The sequence below is a fragment of the Oryzias latipes genome, chromosome 3 (genome assembly GCF_002234675.1).
Source record: "Oryzias latipes chromosome 3, ASM223467v1".
Taxonomy (NCBI): Eukaryota; Metazoa; Chordata; class Actinopteri; order Beloniformes; family Adrianichthyidae; genus Oryzias; species Oryzias latipes.
This window is the reverse complement of record NC_019861.2, coordinates 34401466-34427232: the sequence shown is the minus strand read 5'-3', so window position 1 is coordinate 34427232 and position 25767 is coordinate 34401466. Positions and strand designations below refer to the sequence as shown.

At 39.4% G+C, this 25767-nt stretch overlaps 2 protein-coding genes across 2 annotated transcripts; both read left to right on the top strand.

Moving 5' to 3' along the window:
- The first annotated feature begins 998 nt into the window (after positions 1-998).
- On the top strand, positions 999-11168 carry LOC105358498 (adhesion G protein-coupled receptor G3). The gene is made up of 14 exons (XM_011494142.3): positions 999-1224; positions 1399-1460; positions 1583-1804; positions 3362-3530; positions 3725-3884; positions 3964-4086; positions 4174-4299; positions 4412-4454; positions 5049-5143; positions 6121-6239; positions 7035-7303; positions 7371-7476; positions 10532-10839; positions 10918-11168. The coding sequence occupies exons 1-14, from the start codon at positions 1211-1213 to the stop codon at positions 11028-11030; spliced, it is 1929 nt and encodes a 642-aa protein (XP_011492444.1). The 5' UTR covers positions 999-1210; the 3' UTR covers positions 11031-11168.
- Positions 11169-12903: 1735 nt separating this feature from the next.
- Positions 12904-25599, top strand: LOC101168278 (adhesion G protein-coupled receptor G3). The gene is made up of 12 exons (XM_004067537.4): positions 12904-13015; positions 13270-13327; positions 15242-15332; positions 15418-15546; positions 17178-17336; positions 17423-17477; positions 17552-17643; positions 22294-22412; positions 23152-23435; positions 23517-23619; positions 23691-24001; positions 24087-25599. The coding sequence occupies exons 1-12, from the start codon at positions 12958-12960 to the stop codon at positions 24200-24202; spliced, it is 1575 nt and encodes a 524-aa protein (XP_004067585.2). The 5' UTR covers positions 12904-12957; the 3' UTR covers positions 24203-25599.
- Positions 25600-25767: the final 168 nt, after the last annotated feature.

Sequence of the window (25767 nt, the reverse complement as noted above, 5' to 3'; positions counted from 1 at the left end):
TGAAGTTCTCCAGCTTATTTGAATCATCCCGATCCTGATCTCTGCTGGAATCCTTCCTTCCCGTCCCTGTCAGAACTTTTACCTGTCTTGAGAGAAAATAGCTGGTTTTGGATTTGGACTTTGGAAACCTCATCTAAGAAGACTGTGGACTGGAGTTTAAAAACTGTTGAAAGAGGAAGGCTTGGAACTTGATTACAGTCAATCAGTCTGTTAGCCCCCCTTCACTGCCACCAGTGAACTTGTCTCTAAAGGAACTTTTCTTAAGTCTAGACATATTTTGAAGAGCTGAAGCTATTTGAAAAAAAAAATGGCAAAGATTGGACAGTGCTGTGCTTGATGGGATTTCTTTTTTTATTGTTGTCTTGTACTTTTCTTTATTTCTTTTCTATGTTTGTTCTGGGTCATGGCGATGCTGGAGCCCACCCAGCTTCTGTCGGGCGACGGCAAGGTCAACCTTGAACAGTTAACCAGTACATCGCAGACCCACACAAATACAACCTCAAACCCAGTTTTACCAATAAACCTAACAAGCACATGTTTGGACTATGGGAGAAAGTTCCTGAGGAAAAGCTGTACATGAGGGGAACATGCAAACTTCACAGTTTCAGCTGGAATTAGATCTGCGGTCTTCTCTTTGTGAGTTGAAAATGCTTCAGTGTAGCTATCCTTATTTTTATTCATTTTTTTACATTCTATTTGATCATATTTTTTTATAACTTGTAATATTTTCCATAGCATTTTGAAGTCTCTCTGGAAATAAAACAGTGCTAAAGCTGCTTTTTGCTGGTTGAGGTAAAGTTCTTTCGCTTTGAGAACTCTTCTGCAAACAAATTCTTTTATTTTAGTATTTTATGTTTCTCTTGTGTCCTGAATGTTAATCGGGGGAATTTCCTTTGCTGCCAACAGGACGCTTATGTCTATTGATTAACTTGGTTTACTGCTCACTGACAACACTGAGCTGCATTGAACATTACTGTCAGTATAGGTGTTATATTGATCTTACACAGAAAATTTGCATTAGGCAAACTTATTCATCTGCCCACACAAGCAACACTGTGTTGAACTTGAGTTTACTGAGCCATAGTGACGCACTGCAGACCAGTTCATCCCTTCTCGTCCTGAAGAAAGGAACTTCTGGATTCTTCTAAATGCACCTGTGAATGTCTTTATTGGTTTGTTCCAGCAGATCTTCCTTTTCCTCTGTTTTCACATGGACGCAGTAAAGTAAGTATTTAAGTTTGGTCAAATGTCTTTATAAGAATTCTTGTAAACTTCATTTTAAATGTAAGTCAAACTAAATGTGTGTTATCTGGTATTGCCTTTGATCTTTTCTTTTAGAAATCTTTAATCCTTTTATGCTTTGACTAATACTGGTTTGTTTTTGTCCTAATTCTTTAGAAGGAAGGCTGTGTTTTTTGCACTCCTGCCCCTGCTGCTGCACAAACTACAGGCTGAGGAAGGTAAATCTTCAAGTAAATCAATTGCATAAATTAAATGTGTACTTTTTAAATAAAACGTACTTGCATTTTTATGAACATATTTGCTATTCTCACTTTGATCTTTTATTTATTTTCTCCTGCAGCATGGATCGCTATATTCAATTATGGCCTTACCATAGACGTGGCTGAGTTCAATACTTCGATCTTTGAACAGAAATCTGAAATACAATGTAAAAGAAGTTCAACACAGTGTGTCATTCAGTTTCCAAACGGATACCAAGAGACGGGGTTCGATAAACCACCTTTCTGTCTGAATGCTTCAGTGACAGAACTTCCAGACAGAGAGGAGTATGACATCCCTGGATGTAAGTCATATGTTCATTTAAGATAAATCTGTATCGTGTTACAGCTTGGGCACAGGTTTTAAAAGTTCTAAGCACAAGTTTCCATCTCATTCAAATGATAAAATTTTTGTATTTTTAAAAGATTAATGGTAGAAAAATTGTGAAACATTTAATGTTTTTTGTGACATTCTGAGTACAGGTTTAACTGAGGTCTCCAAGCATTTGCATTTTTCTTTGCAACCTCGTTTTACTTTGACTCTTCAGCTGCAATGACTGTAAACAGATGTGCACGCATACGAAGCACCTTAACATGTCCGTTTATCCCTCTCTTTCATTTTACAAACCTCTATAGCTTAGCTATACTGCTAGCTTGTATTTGTATTTATTCATTAAGGGGACAATGCATACAAAAAACAGTGTGGAGTGCTCTAAAAAAAGAGAAACACTGTACATACGCAGGATTGTACCCTTAGCTCATTTTCATCCTCTGTCCCGTATTGACCATGGCCAGCCACCAAGGTAAGTTAACTTTTAATTGTTAGGCTGCATTTTACTCACAAGTCGATCTATTTTCTGTCAAACAAGTTATAGTCTCAGCGGCTTGTCTAAATTATTCGTCTCTGAGGTTTTCATACGATGCACACTTTTTTTTTATCACAGAACTCTGTGTCCTGATTGGTTGTAGACTATAGTCAATCAGTCTCCTCTGTAAAGTATCTCAGATCTTTGTTTTGCTCTATTCATTTATTTTTCTACAAAGGTCTGAACATTGGGAATTTAGATAAGAAAGAAAAGTGTGGAAATGTTCATGTCTGTCTGAAAAAAGTGGATAAAGGTTGTAGTGAGGGATTTAACAGCCTTTTTTTTTTATTATTTAATTTCTCTAATTTGTCCTGTCCAGCAGCTGAGCAAGCAGTTCAGAGCTGAAGGCCTCTTGTGTTGGACAGATTTTACTGTTACAGTAGAGGGTTGTGGATCTTCAGACAAACAGAGAGTACACTTGTACAAACCCCTTTTGTATTTAAGGCTAAGCTTTATTTAAATAATTATATTTGTATGCATTCCTTGTTGGACTGGATGGAAGGAAATAAGAAAGAAAGAAATAGAGTGGGATGTAAGAGATGGGGGATAAGGGGTTGGGGATTTAAAAGCCTTAAAACACTTTATTTTTTTTTTATCCTGGGATGTTTTTAGAAGTAACCCCTGCCAGTCAAGTTGTGATTTCTGGTTCAAGTCAACATACCAGGACCCGACAAATCACTTAAAAGTATCTATCCTAGCAGTGGTAAACCTGACCAGTCTTCTGCTCAGTTTTTGGTGACGAAGCATGTATGTAAATAAGAACATTCATCGACATTTATTTAAAGCTTATAGGCATCTCACTAAGTATAAAGATAGAGGCCTCAGAAGGTGCCGTTAGAAAAACTATTGCAAAAACAAGGTCTCAATGCTATATGTTGCTCATATTGATATCACTCATGATATGCATCACTGTCTTTCACAGTATCATCAACTGTTCTTAATAACTGCTGGAACCACTTTTCTTAAATTTTTATAATGATTCTTGTCTTCACTTAGTTGCAAATTTCTCCGTATTCTGGTGCCAAAATCACTCCATCTTCTCACTGTTTGAGAGTCAATGTAGTGAAGCTTGTGCCGTTGAGGATTTGCTGAATGTCGTCTGGATAAAGGATTGGTGCGAAAATCTCTTCATTCAGAATTTTGACATCAAGAAAATCTACGTCAAGTAAGCCCTAAAATCTGCTTTGCTTGCCATTAATAATTGTTATTTTCTAAATTATTACCCAATATTTGGGTATATATTCTAACTTCTCTTGTTTTATTTTAAAAATAAGATCTCTCAAAAAAAGACTTTTTCTAATCAATACATTTCTTAAATTGTCTTCTTAGTGTTTCATGACCCATATTTTGTTCTCATAGAATTGAAAGACAGATCATCCATAATCTTATGGAACCATGCCAGAACAAAAGCTTTACTGAGTACAACCTAAAGAAACTGTCTTTAAACATGTACAATATCTCAGACAAAGCTCTGAATATGACAGACGGAAAAACAGCCATTCAGTTGGAAGCACCACAGGTAAACGTGTTCCCGGATCAAACCAACGATCAATCAGAAACCTGTTTCCTGACATTTCCCCCCCCATGTCTACGATAAGCTGCCGTCTAAGAATAAGTCCTTCATTCCTGAAATCTGGATGCCTGTGGACGCTTTGCACAAGATCCCAGCAGAAAGGAGGGTGGTCGCTTTGGTCAGTTACATGAACCACAACCAGTTCCAGGTACCACGCCATCCACATTCTATTTAATGTTCTTCAGATGCAGACATGTTTGCAAACATTTTTGTCATTGCGGATCCCTGAACTTAGTTCGAAGAGGAAAACATTTCATCCATGGTACTCAGGATTGAGCTGCTGGAGCAACACCACATGCAGAATCTGATTCAGCCAATTACCATGGTTTTCAGAATCGGAGAAACAGAGTCCAGACCGTCTGTGAGTCTGGTCCTCCTCCCCTTTAAATTACTGACCTTTATTTGAACTGATGTATAAAAAAAGACAAAAGCCAAAGTTGTTGGGTTTAATGTCTTTTATTTGTGTTTTGCAGAATGACACAGAGCTGAAGTGTTCCTACTTTGATGAGCAGCACGGTTGGTATCTCCACTGTTGATCAAAGCTCAATGAAATAATACATTTTCTGTGCATTAGAAGAGTGCCCGTCTTTTTTCTTCAGCTGGAGAACCATGGTTGTGAATCCTGTTAAAACAAATTGCCATTCCATTCCATAGAAATGCTCTGATGAACCATTAAACATGGCACAGAAGTAGCAGTTGTAGAGAAGAAAAAGGAAGTTCAGGTAATCCTGAGGTCATGTGGTCCGTTTGTGCAGGCAGAATGAGGGGGTCATCTCTTTGACCCCCCCTTAAACTGAACATGATGAAGCGCATCCCACAAACCCCTCAGAACCAGGAAGACAGGATGAAAGGCAGCCCAACAGATCTCTTGGAAGGGATGGCAAGAATGAGCAATTAGGAGAATTGACCATATCTGAAAAAAATGGTTCACCTCAATGAAATCAAGTCAATTTATTCGCCTTTTTTCCTGCAATGTTGGAACTAGAAATCGTCAGTAAGCAGTGATTGGTTTGAGCCATTGTTTCCATTGCAACCACTCTCGCCTATTTTTGAGTATAGGAACTAAACTTGCTTACTCAGATTTGTGTTTTTTAATTTTTTTTATTGCAGATTTTGATTGGAAAACTGATGGATGTGAAACTACAATCACCGAGACCCATGTTACCTGCAAGTGCGACCATGCAACACCTTTTGCTGTTCTGCTGGTATCAATGCATATAAGACACATGAATAACAAACATAAATATCTGTTAGAAAGTGTTACAACATCGCCTTCATTTCTCAAGGCGGTAGTGTTCAGCAAACATAACCTCAAAGCCCAAAGGCCACAAACACGACACTATAGACTTGGGCCTTTGTTCTCCTTTAGCATTCTGATTGCTGGTTTCACAAAAGAAGAGAAAAAGAAATTAAAAAATAAAAATAAATAAAAAGAAGAAGAAGAAGAAACTCCTCCTCCTTAAGTTAAAAATAAACTATTGTGCCACCACCGATCCAGTATTGACAAAGCCTCTTGGGTAAGAGGCGAAACATCTTCTATGAAAATCCGGCGCCCGGTGGCCCCCATGGCTGCCGCCTGGTACGGCGGTGCGCGCCTGTCCTATGGCCTGGGGGTCCTGACGCTGGGTTCGCCTATGCGTCCCGGTGCCGGAGGCGCTTGTATCCCCCACTTTCTCCCCCTCTCTCCCTTTTATTCTCTTCTACCCCCCACCTCACACTTTTCCCCTCTCCCTCCCCACACACACTAAATGTAACAAATAAAAAAAAGGGGGTTTATACAAATTCACACTCTGGTTTTCTGTGGATTCATAACCTCTTTTTGTGATAGTAAAACCTGTCCAACACAAAAGGCCTTCAGCTTCAGTTAAAAAAAAGAAAATCCGGATGACTGATTTAAAAAAAATTTTGATATCAGACAGAGATTTATTAATCATGATTTTTACATTCCAATTCAGCCCATTTAAAGCCAGATTATCACATTTGTAAGCTTTTGACCAGCAGTTTGCATTGAAGGGTTTTTCTTGTGACTGAGCAACACAAGGCGACACATGACAATGATTAGGTTGTTTTTGCTCAACCACAGTGATCAGAAATGTTTCCATTAAACGTGAAATGGGAAGGAAATGACTTTTTCACTAAGTAAAAGAGGTAAAATTTTGTCTAAATCTTCTCTGTCTTGCAGATAAATATACCAGGGATAGCAGAGATCCACTGGAAGATCCTGTCGTACATCAGCTACATAGGCTGTGGCTTGTCAGCTTTCTTCTGTGCAGTATCTCTCTTGATATACATATTTGGCAGGTAGGAACACACGCGTTAAAGACACAATACATGGATGACATGTTAAAGAATTGTCCTCTTTATGACTTTCTTGTGAAAACATCTGGAAAATAATACTTGCAACACTGCATAAACATATTTTAGTCCGTTGGTGAGCATTGCTGTCTTTCATTTTGAACTACTGCCACCTGAAGCTCAAAAACAGAACTACATTCACACATTTGAAATCTAAAAAAACCACATATTTGATTTTAATCAGGCTGCTATTTGTCACATTTTAGGTGTGATCGTTGAGAGTAACAGGGTAAAAGCCACTAAAGTAATGAAAAATAAGGCAGAAAAGTGAAATCTTAATGTTTTTTTGTACCGATAATTAAAAAAAACAATATTTGCAACAAAAGCTTAACTTTTTTTCAGAATGGTTGACCAAATAAAGTAAAATGTTGAAGGTTGAAGAGTAAAGAGAGGATACAAAGAACCAAATTTCAGCTCCATCTACTAAACCTAAAACATCAGCGGTAAAAGCAAATTAAACTGTAGAGAGTGACTGAAGGGAAACCAGCTATTAGGCCTCATCCAGAAGGTAAATAAAGTGATCTGCAGGCCTTTCCCATATATATGAGCATGAAAAATTAATAAAAAAGAGTTTCTGTTAACATTTTTCTATTAGAATCAGATCAAAACCATGTTAAATTCAACTACCTTACCAGGTGTAGACAGCTGGCCTTGTTTGTTGGGCGTTCAGCAGGATTCTGAAGGGCAAACGGCACCATTTACAGAAGTCTGGCGTCATCTTCTATCTGTTTCTGCCAACAGGACAAACAAAATGGACCACTCCATGTCCATTCATGTGTCCCTGAGCGGCGCCCTGTTTCTGCTCAATTCAACCTTCCTGCTGACTGAGTGGGGCGCCAACGTGGAGCTCAGCTGGGTGTGTGAGTCAGTCGCAGCTCTCATGCATTACTCGCTGCTCTGCTGTTTCACCTGGATGGCCATAGAGGCTCTGCACCTTTACCTCCTGCTGATTAAGGTGTTCAACACCCACTACAAATACTACCTGCTCAAGCTGTCTGTGGTGGGATGGGGTAAGTGTTGAATTGGTGTCAGGCTCAACGTTAATCGGTGGTTTGTGTTTAACCGAGTCAATCGCAGGTGTCCCCGGTCTGATTGTGGCCGTTTCTCTGGGAGTGCGGGACTTCAAGCAGCTTTATGGAGCCAAAGAGTTAGCCATGTTGGATACCAACCAAACCAGCACCATGTGAGAGCATTTCTGACCGTTCCATTTGTGAATTGATGATTTGCTTTGTCTGATCGAAGATCGCTTGCGAAAATGCTAAGGGTCCTTTTCCACACACACATTCCCATCATGCAGTACAGTTAAAAAAAAAAAAGTAAAGTACGGTCAGGTTGACGACTGCACAAACTATTGTTCTCCTGACCTTTAACCTCCCTTCTCATTAATGATCAGTTTAAAAAAATTTCACTTTGCGGTAAAAATTATATCAAAACCCCAAACACCCAAATAGTTTGTAAACAGAAAACGACACATATGTGTGAAATTCAAAGCTTATTTACACATCCTAATTTAAAGCCAGTAAACCAAACAGTTTCTTGTTTGAAAGAAAGTACCAGATTTCAAATATGCCTCTGTCAACCAATACTGTCAGAGATTTAGACGGAATAATAGCAAAAAGATATATATATATGTGTTTTAGATGAACTGTAAACAAACCTCTATACATCCAAGTAGGAAGAAATTTAGCTTACAGGCTGTTATGACCATTTTCATCAGAATTTTCTTGGACATAGTTTCTGTAGAGCAGCAGGAGTTAATTAGAAATTCACCTCTGAGTTGTTGGCAGGACTGTTGGCATGGAGCAACCCAAACCCCCCCTTCCCCTCCACATTGCAGGGCAGAGGAGCAGGCAGCTTTGGCTCACCTGGCTGTTTTTTGGTCACAAATAAGCTCTTTTTCAAAAGGCATCTTTTCGTCTGTTACTGATTATCATCAATTTGAATAAAGAAATACTCAGAAATGCAATCTTGAGCTTAACTATCTTTATATACATCCTTTATTGTCAGAAAAATGCCACAAGAACATGTTAAAAATAGCATTTTGATCAGAGTGGGTCTATAAAAGTTCAGTGGCGTTCTTTCCAAAATTCTGTGTCGTCAAACTACAGCTAAAAAAAAGATAGAAAAACCTGCACTCCAGTCTGAGAAAAGCTGCAGATCTGCTCGGCTCGGGACAGAAAAAAGATGCTAAAAGTTTAGCTGACTGCTTCTTTTTCACGAACTAGAACTTTGTTTATTTGTATAGCGCCTTTTATTCCGGTTGAAAACCCAAGGCGCTTTACATAAAGGCAAATAAAACAGTCCTACAATATGAAAATGTTCTGCTGTGAGGAAGCGGTACCCTGGGGATCCATTTACTCCAAGACCCAGCCCGACCACGGGGGTCAATGCCTCAGCGCCAGCCCAACACAGCAGCTCAGTATGGAAGCGATTGTGTAGCATAAATAATTTTGAAATATTGCTTTTTCATTTTAATTTTGAGTCATTTGATGCAGTTACATTTTGAAAATTAAAAAGCAATTCTGTTAATCCATTTTAATTCTCTAATTAAACATTTCTAACTGAATTATGCTACACATCTACTAGATAACTTTTTGAAAATGAAATGTGAAATACCATTTTCATTATCATTTTAATTGACAGAAAAAGCTGTGTTGAAGTAGAAAAGGAAAAACCATTTTGAAGTATTGCTTTTTCATTTTAATTTTGGGTCATTTGATGCAGCTTCATTTTGAAAATTAAAAATCATTTCTATTAATCCATTTTATTTGTCAAATTAGACATTTCTAAATGAATTATGCTACACATTTAGCAGAGAACATTTTGAAAATGAAATGTCAAATAATATTTTCATTATTATTTTAATTAAGTGACAGAATAAGCTGGGTTGAGGAAGGAAATGAAAAAGCATTTTGGTGGATTGCTTTTTCATTTTCATTTTGAGTCATTTGATGCAGCTTCATTTTGAAAATGATAAAGCATTTCTGTTTTTACTTTTCTTTTTATTTATGCTACATAATCGCTTCCATAGCTCAGGGCCCGCTCTACGGCTATTAGACCACAGAGTGGGACTTCAGCCAGCCTAATGAAAAGGAGCACCCTAGCAACACCACCCCCTACAGGCGAAGCCGGTAGTGTCCCAGAACAATGGGTTCTCAATAGGAAACACTGGAGTAAGAAACATCAGAATGTAAACGATAATAATAAAAATACTGAAATAAATAAAAATAATGAGATATAACATTGATAGTGATCAAAATAGAAAATAAAATAATTTAATTTAAAAAAGGCAATTAAAAATAGATACATTAATAAATAGATAATAAGGAAAAGAATTAAAGAATTATCAAAATCATGTAAAAGCCAGATTAAAACAGTGGGTCTTTAGCCTCTTCCTTAAAAACCTCTACAGTCTCTGCGGCCCTGAGGTTCTCCTACAGGCTGTTCCACAGGCGAGGACCGTAATGGTGGAACGAGGCCTCACCGCGTGTTTTGGTCCTCACCTTAGGGACAACTAAGAGGCCGGTGCCAGGGGGGCCACCGTAGCCAGAGGACCGCCGAGTCCACGAGGGTTCATATCTTAAAAGCAGATCAGATAAATAAGAAGGCCCAGGACCATAAAAATAATATATAGAAACCATTAGGAGAACTTTAAAATCTCAGTTCCCCTATTTCTCCTGAAAGGTTGACAGACACGTGAATCTTCAAAACTGATCAGAAAACTTCTTTGCATAATAAACCTCAATAAAAGTTTAGGTGAATTATTTTACTGTTAACTTTTTCACACTAACCCATGAACACAAACTCCTCGAACACATTGAAGAATCAAACTGACATCAAAAACATCAGAGGCTCATTTACACAAATGATTTTTTTAATGAATTTAAAAGTTGTTATACTTTTTTCTGTAACTACGATGGATTTAGCATAGATAAACGTCCTCTGTCCTCGGGACATTCATTTGCATTCACACACCAGTAGGAGGATGAAGTGTCTTGCCCAGGGACACAACCACAGTTGACTGGGGGGAGCGGGGATCGAACCGCCGACCAATCAATCACTGTATTTAACTTCTTAGTGGGGGGAAAAAACAACAATTTTAATTTAGAAAAACGACAACAAATGAGAAACGAAACCTTTATTTCAGCGATTAGTTGTGGGCTTATTGTGATCTGAAAGTCAGCACTTCTTCGAATGATGTCTTTTTGACATTTGAATGTCTTTTATTCATCTTGCAGCTGCTGGATCACAGATGACTCCTTCTTCTACTCTTTGAACCTGGTTTATTTCACCCTCATCTTCATCTTTAACTCTGGTATTTTGATGGCGGTGGGCTCCAGCATCTGCAGGATGAACACACTGGTGAAGAGAAGTGCAGGGAAGACGCAGGGAGACGTGGACAGGTTTAATGCTTCCTGCAGGAGCGGCCTTACTCTGCTGGGTCTAACCTGCCTCCTGGGGACCACCTGGGGTCTGGCCTTCCTGGGATCGGGATATGTCAATTACCCAATCCTCTACCTTTTCTGCATACTGAACTCCCTCCAGGGTGGGTGAAGGGGTTTGTTCAAAGAGCCTTTACTCTGCACTGAAAGGTGTGATCTGATGTTTTTTTCTTTTCTCAAAGGTTTCTTCATCTTCATGTGGATCTGCCTCACAGCCAAGAAGCAGAGGAAGAGACAAATGGAAGAGAAACTGACCTCAGCTCCAATAAGGACTTCAGCGATTAAATCTGAATAGAACTTAATCCTTAATCTAAATCCTTTAACTAGCAGATTAAAGTTTTTTTTCTTTTTTGCAAATGACAGGTTTCTTTATAAATGATTACCTTTTTGTCAATTGAAGTTTTAAATAACATTAAACTAATATTTTACATCCTTAACAATGTTTGCATGTTTATTGTTAATTATTTTCATTTCTGTTCAATTCTTCCTCTCTTTACAAATAATAAAGAATCTTTTTTTTCATACAACTGTTGATAATTTTTTAATTACATTTGAACAATTACAAATACTCAACCAAACTCTATTCTTCTCTGAAAGGAAAATGAGTGGGGAAATAATCGTTTTTCTCTTCTGTTTTAAGATTTGGGATTTACCTTGAAACTGTAGTGAACAAAACAAAATTAAATTGAAAAATCAAATAGAAAAAAATGGCGAGAAATAAATGACATTTACAATTTTTCTCTGTTCAGAAAATGTATTAATAAGTAAAAAGATCAACATATTAGTGCGGTTTTACATTTTACATTTTAGTCTTTGCTTTTTTGTTTTTTTGTAGTTTTTATTTATACATTTATGGATTTTTATTTATATTTGTCCACAATTGAACTTATTTCTACTTTCCTACATTTCTTTTCTAGCACATTTAAACGAGGTGGGCAATACTATAGTGCTACTGGCCCCTCCCACACATTTCCTGTCTGCATAGCATCCTGTCTTGAACTGAATCTGTGTGATTTATAACAATTTTAGGGCATTTGTTAATTATTTTTGTTGTTTTTCCACAGTTAGGCTGTGAAGTCTTGTCTGTAGTTTTTGTTGAATGTTGCCCCTTCTTATCTCTCCAGTCTGCTTTCAAAATGCCCCCCCCTAAAGTCCTTACCATCCACTGACTAGTTTGTGTTTATGGTTCCCAGAACCAAACGTACGTTTGCTGTGTTGGCTCCTAAACTCTGGAATCAGTTGCCACCGGAGGAGAGGTCGCGCTCTTGGAGAGTTTTAAAGAAGAATTTTTCCTCCATTTCAGTGCTTTAGCATCATTCCAGCCCTGTTAAGATGCTGGTTTGAATCTCTGTTTTAATTTGGTTTTATGCTTTTAATTCTTTTGTGTTTTATGATTGTACAATGTTTTGTTCTCCCTACAGCACTTTGGGCCTCCTTGGCTGATGGTGGAATTGGAAATAAATGAATTTATTGCTTGAATCAATTTTGTTTTTGTTCACCTCTTTTCTTTGCCTAGTTTTTACATTTTCAACATTTTTTGAGAAAAATTAAACTTCCGTTTTTTTGCTGACTTGTCTCTTTGTTTGCTCGGTCCCTCACAGTTCCATGAAATGTCTTCTCGTTTTGCCAAATGTGGGTTTTATTTTGCAATACGTATTGTTTTCTGGAATTTCATTTTCATGTATCATTAAAAAGGCATCTATTAAAAAGCAAAGAAAAAAAATCCCCTTACTGATGTTTGAACATGTTTAAGTTCACGGTTTACCATATTAAACTTTTTCAGAATTGTAAAAACATTCCTGTGCTGAACTCATTGTTGTGGGTTTTTGTATGTCACAGTTTTTGAAAACCGAGATGACGCAACGATTTCTATACCTGTTTTTAGGAACTAAGGCAACATTTATAGAAAAATAAGATATTTATTGCTGAATTTTGTACTTTTTGCCCACCAGGGAACATTAGTCCCACATGATGCTGGGAGTTTGCCTTGTAGTTTGTTGTTATACTTTGACTGTGGGTTATTTTTTTGTGACCAAAAAGGAAATATATAAAATAAAAGCTTTTGAGAAACTTCTTGTTTTGAGCGGTAACCGCCCTCACCAGACTCCTCCTCCTCCTCATGTGGTTTGGATTGATGTGAAACTTGTACCTCTTGTCATTATGCAAACTTGTGTTTAGCAGAACAGCGTCAGCACGGCAGGAAGCAGAAGACAGACGTCGATATGTGGGTCATTTTTGTTCTTTTCACGTCCGCTTGCTTCTCTTTGTCCCAAACTGCTAGTAAGTATTTTTTTACATCGTATTTGAAGGTTGTTTGTTCCTAAGGTTGAGTGGATGTTCAGTTATTGGGGGTTACATCTAACAGCATCATCACTCTGATGAATTTTCACAGATTAAGAATAAAATAATCCAAGTGTATGTGTTTTGTATTGATGATATTCTGTCTTTTATATTCTCTGCATTTTATCTGTATTCTTTTTTGCATTTAATCTTTTTTTGTACTAATTTAAGTTTTTTTTGTGTCATCTTGACAGATTGGTGTGAATCGGTTCTTGGTGATTGTCTAAAAAAATATCCTTCAGATTGGACCAGGTGTGTTTTCCAGCATTTTCTCATTTGATATGGAGTTTTTTACTTAATATGTATGATATGTATTACATAATCCAGGCTACTCTTACTATCTGAAATAGCGACAATGAAATACATTTTCATATGTTTTTAAAATCACAGTAAGTTGTCATCAGTAATCCAGAATGACATCAGCCAACCCTTAGCAGCTAAAACTACCTTAACTCCTCTGGAAAGGCTTTCCAAAGGTTTAGGAATTGTTGATGGAAATGTTTGACCATTCTGAGTTTAGAATTATTGGGATTGAGAAGGTCTGGCTCATAGACTTTCCTTGAATTCACCACAAAACAGTTTTGCTAGGTTAAGGCAAGCCCTACACTTTGACTGTAGTGCAGAGGTAGAGCGATCAACCTCTGATCAGAGTGTTGCAGGTTCAGTTCTCAGCTTACCTGCCTACAAGTCAAAAGCCTCATTTCCACTCAGCTCAGTACAGTCCAGTCCAGTCCGGTTTAGAATGGTCCAGGCAATTCAGGTGACGGTTTCCACTCAAAGGTGGACTGTCATGGCACATGCAGGGTGAAGCTAACAACAACAACAATGGAGGTCACCCAGCAGCTCATTTTTCTCCGCTCGGCTTTTGGTCCTTCATACATATAAAGCATTCAATGCTGTTTGAGGGAAGAGTATGGGCGGAGAAAAGGATTACAGCCGCTTCCTTTGAGTTTTCTTTTGTCCTAATAACCTTCAGCCAATCAACGGGGTTCAACAGCAGCTCTGCCCTAACCGATCTGTTTCATGTTTCTCTGGCCCTACAACCAACGGGGCCCAAAAACGGTTCTGTTCGGTCCAGCTTAATGGGTCCGTTTTATAATGGAAACGCTCAAAATAGCAGGCTGGACCGGACCAGACCATTGCTCAGAGGTAACGAGGCTAAAGTGTCTGTGGACAATGTCACTGAACCTCACATTGCTCCTGGCGGTTACAGGTTGTCAGTGGATCTGCCATCAGTGTGGGGATGTGTTCATGGGTGAATGGGATTATGACCATAACCCCTATGGACTTTAACCCTTCAACACCGGAGATGTTGCAGATGACAACTAAATGACATGTGATCTTTGACCTACAGTGACCTTTTGACCATTTACGTGGTCAGCAAGAACCAGCTGATTCTGACGTGTAGCAAACCAGTTTTTAAACATTGACTTTTCCTCACTTCAGAATTTGCTGGACTTACATAAAACATTTGAAGAGTTTTGGTAGCTGAAAGAATGTTTCCATAGGAGCTAGAGCGCTGTTGTTAAAGAGTTAAGCATGGTTAAGTCTGAATGGTCTTGGTTTTTCTGAAGATTTTGGAGTTCATCTCTAGAACTGAGAGGCTGAGTCAACAACCCGCATATTAATCCTTCCTCCCCCAATTAACCACTTTAAACAGTGTGGTCAGGCAGCAACTGCTAACTCTGGTCTGTCTGTTTACGCAGCTCCCCACTTTATGGCGTAGGTGATGTTATTCCATAGAATTTCCACCGTGGTAAAACCGTTTCCTACAGAGTGAGAACAGGTGCAGTGGTCTGTTGTCAGTGGCGGCTCTACACTGAATTACTCCCTGAGTAAGATCCCCCCCAACCCCATTAGAATCACAACTAAATATTGTTCATCCATGTTTACTTGATACAAAAGACGTCTAACACTGTATAATATATACTATATCAATCTGTACTTCAGAGAAGAAAGACCAGCTCATGGTCGGCTATGATTGACACGTTTCTAGTAATGACTTAAATTAACTTTGTCACCAGAGTTGTAGTAAATGGTAAATATTCATCTTCAAAACCACAGATTTATAAAATTCCATTGAGAACCTTTTTGCTAAGAAGAGCTGTTGTAGTAAAGAACTTTTTTTCCTGTTTGACACATTTTTTTAAAATGTTTTTTTTACAGTTGTTATGAAAATGGAATTATGACCTGTAAACTGCGTGGCCGCCGCCCAATTCCAGGTTTAGTTCAACTGAATGTGAACTCATCACTTGAGGTGAGGCTGTTTTATGTATGTTGTATGAAATTATAAAAAATAAAGAGACAAAACAGCCTGAATCATGAATCTTTTTTTTTTTCAGGCTGCTGTGAACGTCACATCTAACGTCCAGGTTGTGATCCCACCCTCAGCTCTCCAGAAAAGCAGAGGAAATAAAACCCATGACGAAGTCAGGATGGTGGCCTCTGTGCTCAACAGTACTTTTTTTAAGGTAAGAAGAACAAGCAGAAAATCTCCCTCTGAGGTTAAGTTTGCTATTTTTGTATTATTACAAAAGAGAAGGAAACATACCTGATGAAAATTCTTATCAGGTTTTCCTCCTTATTTGTCTACCATGCAAATCAAGAAAAGGCACACACTGTTAATAACGTAGGAGCCAAAATGTGTCAAAGTAAGACCCTTTGTTCAATCTAAACCACGTTCATAGAAGTCATATTCACCAACCAAATTTAACCAAGTTAGCTGCAGATGATAAAACCATTAGGGTGACTAGTCTTCCCATTGAAATCCCCTAACTTGAGTGAATATGCTGGAATAGAAGTTTGAAGGAGGCCAAACCAACTGAAGCTTTAAAAAAAAAGTAAATCAAACAGGAAGACAACAAAGACCCAAAAACTATGTTATCGAGTTTCCTAGTTCCTGTTAACAGATAAACAGCAGAGATCTGGACTAACTTGGGTTCTTCAAAGTACAGTGAGTAAAATGAAGGTGTTTGTTGTATATTCAAATGATTTATAAAATAGCTAATTGATAAAAAAATAATAATAATAATTTCAATACAACAGTTATCTGACACCAAAGCTGTGACTATAGAGAACATGTGATCATTTAGAGGGTTCAGGTCATTTCATTATTTCTTTGGTACAGGGTTGCATTATTTTTTGCTTGATAGACTTTAAACTCACATAAATATTTTAGTAAAGGTGTTTTTTTGTGACATGTAAATTCAGCAGTCGTCAGCATAAAAATGTAAAAATGACCATTTTTACAAATTACCCTAATGGGAAAATATAAAGGGCAAACAGAGAAAGGATCCAAGAACAGGATTTTGAAAAACTCCAAACACCAAAAGATGTAAAAAGTAGTCTTCCATTTTCGCAGAGAAAACATCTTCCAGACACATAAAACCTGAGACACCAGGCCTCCAGTAGGACCAAAGCTGGACCAAAAGTATTTTGTCTCCTGGTCAACCGCATTATAACACACCAACGAAAACGGTCAATGCCCTCATCGTGACATTGTTAGTAATGTATCCTCAAATTGGTATGAAGTTGAAACTCATAGTTGAAACTCAACTGAAAATGTTATACACATCATCTGAAAAATAGAAATGAATAATATTTGGATTTGAGTTTCCATGGAATACGATTCCAAAATGGCTAAAAGTCTCACTCCAATCATCTTTTGATCTCTTGTCAAAGCATTCTCAGTGGTCTTTTAATTATGATTATGCTGTTTTTAGTCAAAATCAAAAAAACCTATGACATAGTTTCTGCAGAGCGGCTGTCGTTAATAAGAAATTCACCTCTGAGTTGTGGCCAGGATTGTTGGCAGTGAGTAAGCCCACCACCACTTCCCGTCACCCATTTATGCATTCTCCTACTAGCTAACAGCCTCTCACACCCTAACCCAAAATTAGGGGTGCAACAACAATGACAAGCAATAGTGAAGCTATCCAGCCGTACAGTTTAGATCCAGATTCCAGCTCAGACGAGGAAAACAAGGCGTTTGTGGAATCTATTTGTCTGCAGGTGGATGCATCAGAATGGAGCAGAGCAGGGAATTTATAGCTCGCCTTGCATTAGTTTCTATGTCACAACTACACTGTTTGTATCTCATCAGAGCTGGCCACCAACAAAAGGAGGAATTGTGTCTCCCCAGCAGCCAGACATCAAAGAAGACTCTATTTTAGACTGGACAGTTCTGTCAGTGAGGAGTGGAACAAGTCCAGTCAAAAATCTAATTGAACCCATTAAGTTAACCTTCAAATCCAACAAAAAGGTAAACTAACAAAATAAAAATGTGCATTCTGCTTGTAGAAATGTTTTAAATTCTTTTTTAATCTTAGAATTCACCAAATGTTTCAGGTTGAAAATGGGATTTGTGTGTTTTGGAAGGTGCCAGAGCAGCCTGGTGGAACAGGTGGATTTTCATTCTAGATATATTCCTGTATGTACAGAAGAACCCAAACTCTAAGCTTTGTTGTTTGCTCACAGGTGAATGGAGCACAGACGGCTGTCAGACCACTCGCAGCAGAGATACGTTTATTTGCAGCTCCAGTCACATGAGCTTCTTCGCCGTACTTGTGGTAAGAGGCAGTGCACACACATTTGAAAAAAAAGAAAAAACTAATAACAGGCTCCCTTATATGTTGTGCATCGTTGTCAGTTCAGCCGATTTGTTGTGTAATACGGTGGCCCAGAAGGGTCACAACACAACACATTAACTTACCACACAACACAATAACTTACCTAAAAACACATTAATTCACAACATAATAACTCACAACACATTAACTCACAACACAACACATTAACTCACAACACAACACAATAACTCACAACACAATAACTCACAAAACAACACTATAACTCACAACATAACACAATAACTCACATCACATTAACTCACAACACAATAACTCACAACGGAAGTAAAGCTGCAATGGAAGTGCTTTTATTCTGAAATTTCAACTGGGCTGAGCAGCTAACTGCCTAACAGAAAGTAACGTCACAGTGAGCTGTGGAGGGAGCACGTTTTTTCTACAAGAGAAGCTAGCAGCAGCGTTGCTAGATTGGGCGGTTTTGGGTCTAAATTTGCGGTCAAAAATGGCTTTGGGCGGGTATGCATAATTTGGGCGGTTTTTTGGGTCGGTTCGGCGGGTTTTTTCCCCTCATGAATATATAATGGCGGACTACATTAGGCTGTGTGGCTGTTGGACTTCTATGTACTGAAGCTAAACGCACCAGGCAGAGACACTTAACGGGCTCTGTCATCTAACCTGTTGTTGGGGATGTGCAACGCCCCGCCTCTTAGAAATTGTGTTTTTAAAGCTTCATACCGCGGCTGCGTGTGGGAGGAGCTACCAGCTAAAGTTATGGTCTGATCGCTACATGGAGCGGTGTCTGTGTTTATCAATGCATGGTAGACACGGAGAATGTGGAGAGATGAGGTTTATTATTTTGAAGAGTTCTACTTGGTAATCATGTTTCCATGTTTGAGTTCATAAAATCATCCCAGAGAAAGTCTCTGCTACAACTCCTGCACTGAAAGCTGCGTGTAAATCTGACGCCCGTGTTTCCATCTCTCTGACAGAGTTTGAAGCCAAAGCCCCTCTCTACCTGTTCACCTGTTCATATCCTCTGCAGCTGAGAGTTGTTTCCTCCGAGCTTCTCAGTGTATTCTACACAGAGACCGCAAAATACGGTCATCATGGCAGCAGGTTGACACGATTGTCGGGGCGCTCTGGCGCAAGCGCCGCACAAGGATGAAACAGCTGCACGCAGGTTAGAGCGGGGATAGAGCGGTTTAAGAAAATGAATGGAAGAAGGCTGGTCCGCTAAAGAAATTTCCAATACTGAACTCCTTTTATAAGATCAGGAGACACAGGAATACACAGCTTTCCGTGATTTTTTTCCCCCCTACTGGACTAATTTAGCACCCGATCCAATGATTTTTTTTTAAATAAAAGATAGTTCAGACTAATAATAAAAGGAGTACAGTAGTGAATATTTCTTCAGCGGACCGGCCTTCCATTCATTTTCCAGCCATTTTTACCCGCAAATTTAGAACCAAAACCGCCCAATCTGGCAACACTGCTGCTAGCTTCTCTTGTAGAAAAAACGTGCCCCCTCCACAGCTCACTGTGACGTTACTTTCTGTTAGGTAGTTAGCCGCTCAGCCCAGTTGAAATTTCAGAAGAAAAGCACTTCCATTGCAGCTTTACTTCCGTTGTGAGTTGTTATGATGTGTTGTGAGTCATTGTGTTGTGTTGTGAGCAATTGTGTTGTGAGTTAATGTGTTGTGTTGTGACCCTTCTGGGCCACTGTACAGAAGTCTTTTTCATGCATTGGTGCAGGAGTCAGATAATGCAACCATTTCGGTGTCAAAACAAAAGTGAGCGGGGCAGCTTTCCTCTGGAAATGCAGAACAATTGTTCTACGAATTCTCGTCAAGGCCAGATGAGGCATGGGATGTCCAGAGCAATACTGCACTTTGCAGGAAACCAGAGGAGAAGTGGGCTGAGTGTTTCTGCCTCTTCTAAATACTGTTGAACAAGAGGGGAAGAAAGGAAATTTCCACAGAGAGGGTGATGTTATTTCACAAGGACTGAAAAACAGTCTTGACCTATACGGTCAACTGACCACAAATGTTTGAAGAGGTTTATGTCAAGCGTATAAGAAATCTAATATGCTCCCACTGACTTTCTGGGAACTAGAATGGATGACCCCTCCCCTCTGGGGCTCTAAACAGGAAGTCCCCGTAGGCTCCAGGAAATCAAAATCCCGGAGACTTCTATAGAGAAATAAAAAGCTGATATTCAGTCATTCTATTGTCAGAATAACCATTATTGCTCTGGTACCTTTTTTTTAAAAGGTATCAGAGGTTTATATATATATATATATATATATATATATATATATATATATATATATATATATATATATATATATATATATATATATATATATATTCAGTAGAGCAAGTTATTTAAGTCATAAACTGGCCAATCAGATGTCTCAATATAAGTAAGTGGTCTCGCGTCAAACATTCAAAACAAACCCTAACCCTAACCCTAACCCCTAACCCCTAACCCCAACCCTAACCATAATGATTAACAACCAGTAAACTTGTTGCTTTATGCTGCTTCATGGTCTTACCCCCCTTCCCCTCCTATTATCACCCTCCTACCCCCCCCCTCTCTCTAACGTCCCTCTCTCTTCTTCCCCTCTTTCCTTTTCCGTCTGGTCCAACACCAAAGATTTTCAAACATGATTGAAATTAATAAAGTTTGGCCGCAATTACAAAAGGGGTTTATTCAGACATACCTTTGGTTTGTCTGAAGATTAATAACCCCTCTTGTTAAAGTAAAACATGTCCAACACAAGAGGCCCTCAGCTCTCATCTGCCTGCCTAGCTGTTGGACAGGACAAGTTAAAAAAAAAAAAAAAAAACATTCAAAACATTTGATTGACAGATTTTGTGGGGTGTCAACTTCCAACAAGTTCACTCCTGATTGGAGAGAGTGGTCTTCATAGAAACGGTTGGACTCTGACAGCCTTGGACCAATCACTACTTATTGACACAGTGTAGCTCCAACACGGCGGCGTCCATTTCACAAAATAATGGCGACTGAATCGACTTAATTTTGTTGGAACCAGAAGTAAACCATTCCTTATGGATGACGCCACACTCACTTGGTTCAACTCTCACAGTGTGTGCTCCTTTGCAGTCTGTCCTCAGCTCTTACTTTTGGTGGGTTAGAAAAATTTATAAGAGATCAAACTGAAACTGTTGCTAAAATATTCAAATAAGATACACAAAAAAACTTGTGTGCTCTGAATTCGATGGGTACGTGCTTCATACGGCCAGTATGTAAATTCACTTCTCAATTGAAAACTACATGTCAAAAGATGTCAGTGTTGTCAAAGCCAGATGCTCCGTTCCAGTCCAAAAAGCTGTCCCAAATTACCATTAGGGAAAACGTGTTTTTTTTAATTGAATAAAGCATAAAAACGAATGTGTGCTGTTTTGTGAGTTACCCTCCAACGATGACCTGTACCTGTCCAACATCCCTCCTTAATCTAATTTATGCTTCTGATGATCCTTGTTCTTGTTTGAAGAGCCACTCCTTCAATGTTTGGGACACTGAAAACATCCCAGACCAATGCCTGTGCCAGGTCCTCGTCTTCCATCACTGATGGTGGTCATGGTTAAGACCAGAAAGAAGTGCAGACTGTGTTTCTCCCTGACTTGAGTCTTCTTTCTAAAAAAAAGACCTTAAACCCCATGTAAAAAATATTATCTGAACTACAAGCCAACCCAGCAGCATCCACTTACGAAGAATCTTCTTGCTCTTGTGACTGAATTATTTGAATTGGGACTTTTGTCTTAGGAAATGCTTTTCTCACTTGGCCATAATTGAAGGCACATGTTCCCACTCAAACAATAAGTGGACACAGACAAGTCAACACTACCTTCTGTTTGTAACACCACTGTACTGGAAAAATAATTGCACCACAACTGTTGGGGGTAAAAGGGAAAAATCAATTAAATAATATAATTTGTGGACAAATAGACAAAAGTCATAAAAAGTTCCAGAAGACTCCAACAAGGAAAGACTGATCTTCTTTATCATGGCTTCCTGTCAGATGGTGGAGTACATGTGGTTGGTGAATTCCATTAAGATCCGAAACAAGATCAATCTTGCATGTTGAGGGGAACAATGAATAGTTTCCTTTGTTAAAATGGTAAACCAAATGAAGTGGTCTTCCTTTAATCAACGCAAGTTTGTACGTCTTTTCTTCACCTGACGTCTGTAGGTTTTGGTTTTGAACCTCAGACACTAAAGATGAGCTTCCATACCCGGTGCTTTCAGTAGAGTTTGCAGACATCCTGTACATGGTTCGCTATTAGCTTTGTTCTAGTATTGTTGCCAACTGAACAAAGTCAAATCACAGAACATTATCACTCAGAATTTCTTTTATGTAGGATTCGCACATTACGGTAGTTTTTGAGCAGCTGCTTCTCACTTCCACTAGTTGTTTTTTTCTAGCTCCTCTAATCCCACCTGAAAGTTTTTAGAAAAAGGAAAAAATTAGGAATGCGTGCTTTGTAGTTTCACCGGACAGTCGTCTTTTAGAATTGTATCAGTGGGAAAAATACAAACATTCAAAGCGTAGAAACTTTCTTCAGCAGCTGGAAAGTGAGAAAAATGTCTTTGTGTTTTCTTCTGCAGAATCCAGATATATCAGTCGACATGGAACAAGTCAGGAACCTCAGTTACATCACCTATGTGGGATCAGCACTTTCTGTCGTCTTTGCAACTATCAGCATAATCATCTACATTTGTGTTCTGTGAGTCTTTTTCTTCCTTTTTTTTAAATTACAACATACGTTAAATTTAAACATGTACAACTAATTTGTTGGCCAATAGACTAGAGTAATGTCTTAGAATTATAAATGTCTTCATGCTGGAGTACTTTGACCAGTTACTCCATTACTTAACGTCTTCTGGGTAATTGGGCAAAGTGTAAATGAGAAGTTTCTCTTCAAAATAAGCCTTCACTGGATGACCATGCAGAAATGACTCACTGGTGTCACAGAGAGCAGAAGTCTTGTGGTAACTGTGGTAATGTGACGTGTGAATCATATCAGCTGACATATCGACAAAACCTGTTCGGCATTTGAAAACACATGTCAAAAGTTGGCATTCAGAGCAAAAAAAGAAAACAAGAAAACTGCCTGATCGGGGAAAAATCCGGTCTGAATGACGACGTAAGATTGGTAAAAAAAAAAAAAAATTGAAAAGAACCTTTGAATTTTTGAGTGCTAAAAACTCACACTGAGGAAAATTGTGTTTTTTGGCTTTTTTCTCTAAACTCAAAGCTGTCCCTCTTGCAATGGACTCAACAAATGGTGCACACAAGATTGACTTTGTTTTTTAGCCGAATTCTTATTAGTTTTGTATTTTACAAGAAGTCTTACTTGGTCCTAACCTCATGTTTTATCTTTGCTATCTGTTTTTAAATTCATGCAACCCTTGCTGCCTTTAAAGATAAAATCAGATAGTGATGCATATCTGCTTCCTTTTCAGTCGGCGGGGGCGTTCTGAAAAGGCCATTGGAATACACATGCAGCTGACGGGGGCGCTGCTCTGCCTCCACCTCAGCTTCCTGCTCAGCAGCTTGTGGTTTCAGATGCTGGAGGATCAGGAGGATGGGTGGGTTTGCAAGGGTCTGGGTCTCATCCTACACTGGTCTCTGCTCGCCACCTTAGCCTGGTTGGCTCTGGAGGGTTTCCACCTTTACCTCCTGCTGATTCGGGTCTTCAACATTTACGTGAGGAGATACGTGCTCAAGCTCAGCCTGCTGGGATGGGGTGAATAACATTCTTTTATACCATTGCAGTCAAGAAATCGAAAATGACAAGCTAAGATGAGTCCTACTTCTTCTTTGTCAGGTTTTCCAACAGTGGCTGCAGTGGCTTGCGGGATTTCCGGTGTTTACGGAAAATTTGATCTGGAATTTCAGGATGGGAAAGACTCCAACTCAACAGCCCCAATGTAAGACAGACATGGACGATGTGCATTGAAAGGCCTTAGAATGAGCTCATTGAATTGTGAATCCACAACAGGTGCTGGATGAGCAGCGGGTTCAAACACCGGCAGGTGGTCGGCTACATCACGGTGAGCTTCCTCTGCCTGGTGGTGCTGTACAACACCTGCATGCTGGCCCTGGTGGTCTTCAAGATCCACGGGATTAGAAGTGGAAGAGGCCAGGGGGGCTGGAAGAAAACTAAAGTAGAGAATGGATCCCAAGTGTTAAAGGACTGTGTCACCGTCCTGGGCATCAGCTTTGTGCTGGGTTTACCCTGGGGTCTCACCAGCACCACCTACGTCTCTCTAACAGGAATCTACGCTTTCACAATACTCAACTCCATGCAGGGTCAGTATATATCAGACAGACGAAGCATGTGTGCCATGACTCATGGTCATTTTCTAGATGAACTGAGTATTTTTCCTTCTTGCAGGTTTGTTTATCTTCCTGTGGTGTGTGGCTTTGTCTTGCAAGTCTCAATCTGAAAACAGCTCTTCGTTCAAAGACCCTTCATCACAGAAAATGATGAGCACCAGCTTTAATAACTGAGATGTTTAAAGAAGAGAGGAGCTCATCTTTAATTGCCTATATTAGGTGCTGACTGGCCGTTTGCCTACAGTTACATACAGTTTTATATTTCCATATGTTTTTGTGATTAGTGATTTACAAGGAGTAAGTGTTATAATTAAATAATTCTTGATTTTTTATGAGAAACAGCTCAAGTGAAATAAAAAAAAAGTTGAGAAATATTTCGTGGTCACTTAAGTTCATGTAATGTGCTGTGGCGTATGTTGGCCAATGCTTTAGTTTGTTGAGCAGTGAGCGTGTGTCCGATTGTGTCAGATCTTACACTTTGGTGTTACTTTCTGAAGTGTGTTAAGATTGGAGCCTCCTTAACTTTTAAAGCTGCACGTTTCCCAGAAGTGTCTGCCTAAAGTTTCCTCTCTGCGAGCGGAACAGCATCATCACACCAGCTCACAGCGACAGACGAGAAGTGAAAGTCTGACTGTTTCCTCAGGCATGTGCCTTTTAGTGACCCCAGGCCAGATTACCAAAGTTTGTTTTCATTTCAGTATTTGACATGTAGAACGGGGCACGAAGGCCCTCTGTCTCAGATGTGGTTTGGAAAGCTTCTCTTTTATTTTCTGTGCTCTGGTTGTGCCACTTCCTTTATTTTGTACTTTAATTTCACATCCGAGTGGAGTTTCTAATCTCCTGACAACAGAAAAGTGCCAGAGCCGAACTGAATCAAGGAATCCGATACGACCGCAAAAGTTTCTACATCACACAATGAAGTGAGCGGCTGTGAGGTGTCGGGGTCGTCCTCGCACACCTGCCTGAGGATCCCCTTTTCTGCATCCAATCAGACAAACTTTATTAGTCCATCACACCCTCCAGCTATTGTCGATTTGTTTGCTTTCAATGGAAGAATTCACCAATTGCCTAAGCCAAAGCCAAAGCCAAGCCAACTAATGCCAAGCCTAACCCCTGAAAGCCAAGCCAAGTCACTCCTAGCCAAGTCAAGTCAGCTCCGGTCTCATCAAACCCAGCCAAGCCACGTCAAAGTCTTCTGGATTCATTCCCTCCACGCCATCTACTTCTGCAGGTAGTTCACTCTGGATCTACAGCCCTCCTGCCTGTTCACCGCTTCAGCAGATCAATCATCCACGAACATTGCCACCCAGCCTTTCATCTCTACGTTCATTAAACTGCACAACTTCAAACCTGATCCCTGTCTGCTTTTAGGTCCAACTAACTCTATACCTGATAGCGGCTTTGTACGGCCTGCGGGCGCTACCCGCCCCTGCCCTCTTGCAGCCCTCCTGACACGCTCTCACTGGCTGATTGACTGCTACACGCCCCTCACTCTCTCCCTCTGCCCCCACCACCTTGGTCAGAGCTACATGTGACAAATTCATTAAGATAAAATCACTTTTTTTTCAAAATGTCGGCTTTTCTCTTGCTTTTATCTCCATAGCAACCATTTTGTATTTGGGTGGCCTGGCGGTGACAAACATCTCTATGTCATTTTTAGAAGAATCTGCAAAAGTAAATTTTGGGATTTCCTTGGCAACAGAGGTTTTTTGTTAACCCCACCCACATTCCTTATATGG

Coding starts and splice junctions, on each gene's coding strand:
- LOC105358498 (XM_011494142.3), top strand. Junction 4,300..4,411: donor AAACAGAGTCCAGACCGTCT/GTGAGTCTGGTC, acceptor TGTGTTTTGCAG/AATGACACAGAGCTGAAGTG. Junction 6,240..7,034: donor TTGATATACATATTTGGCAG/GTAGGAACACAC, acceptor TTCTGCCAACAG/GACAAACAAAATGGACCACT.
- LOC101168278 (XM_004067537.4), top strand. CDS start 12,958: ATGTGGGTCATTTTTGTTCTTTTCACGTCCGCTTGCTTCTCTTTGTCC. Junction 22,413..23,151: donor ATCATCTACATTTGTGTTCT/GTGAGTCTTTTT, acceptor CTTCCTTTTCAG/TCGGCGGGGGCGTTCTGAAA. Junction 23,436..23,516: donor GCTCAGCCTGCTGGGATGGG/GTGAATAACATT, acceptor CTTCTTTGTCAG/GTTTTCCAACAGTGGCTGCA.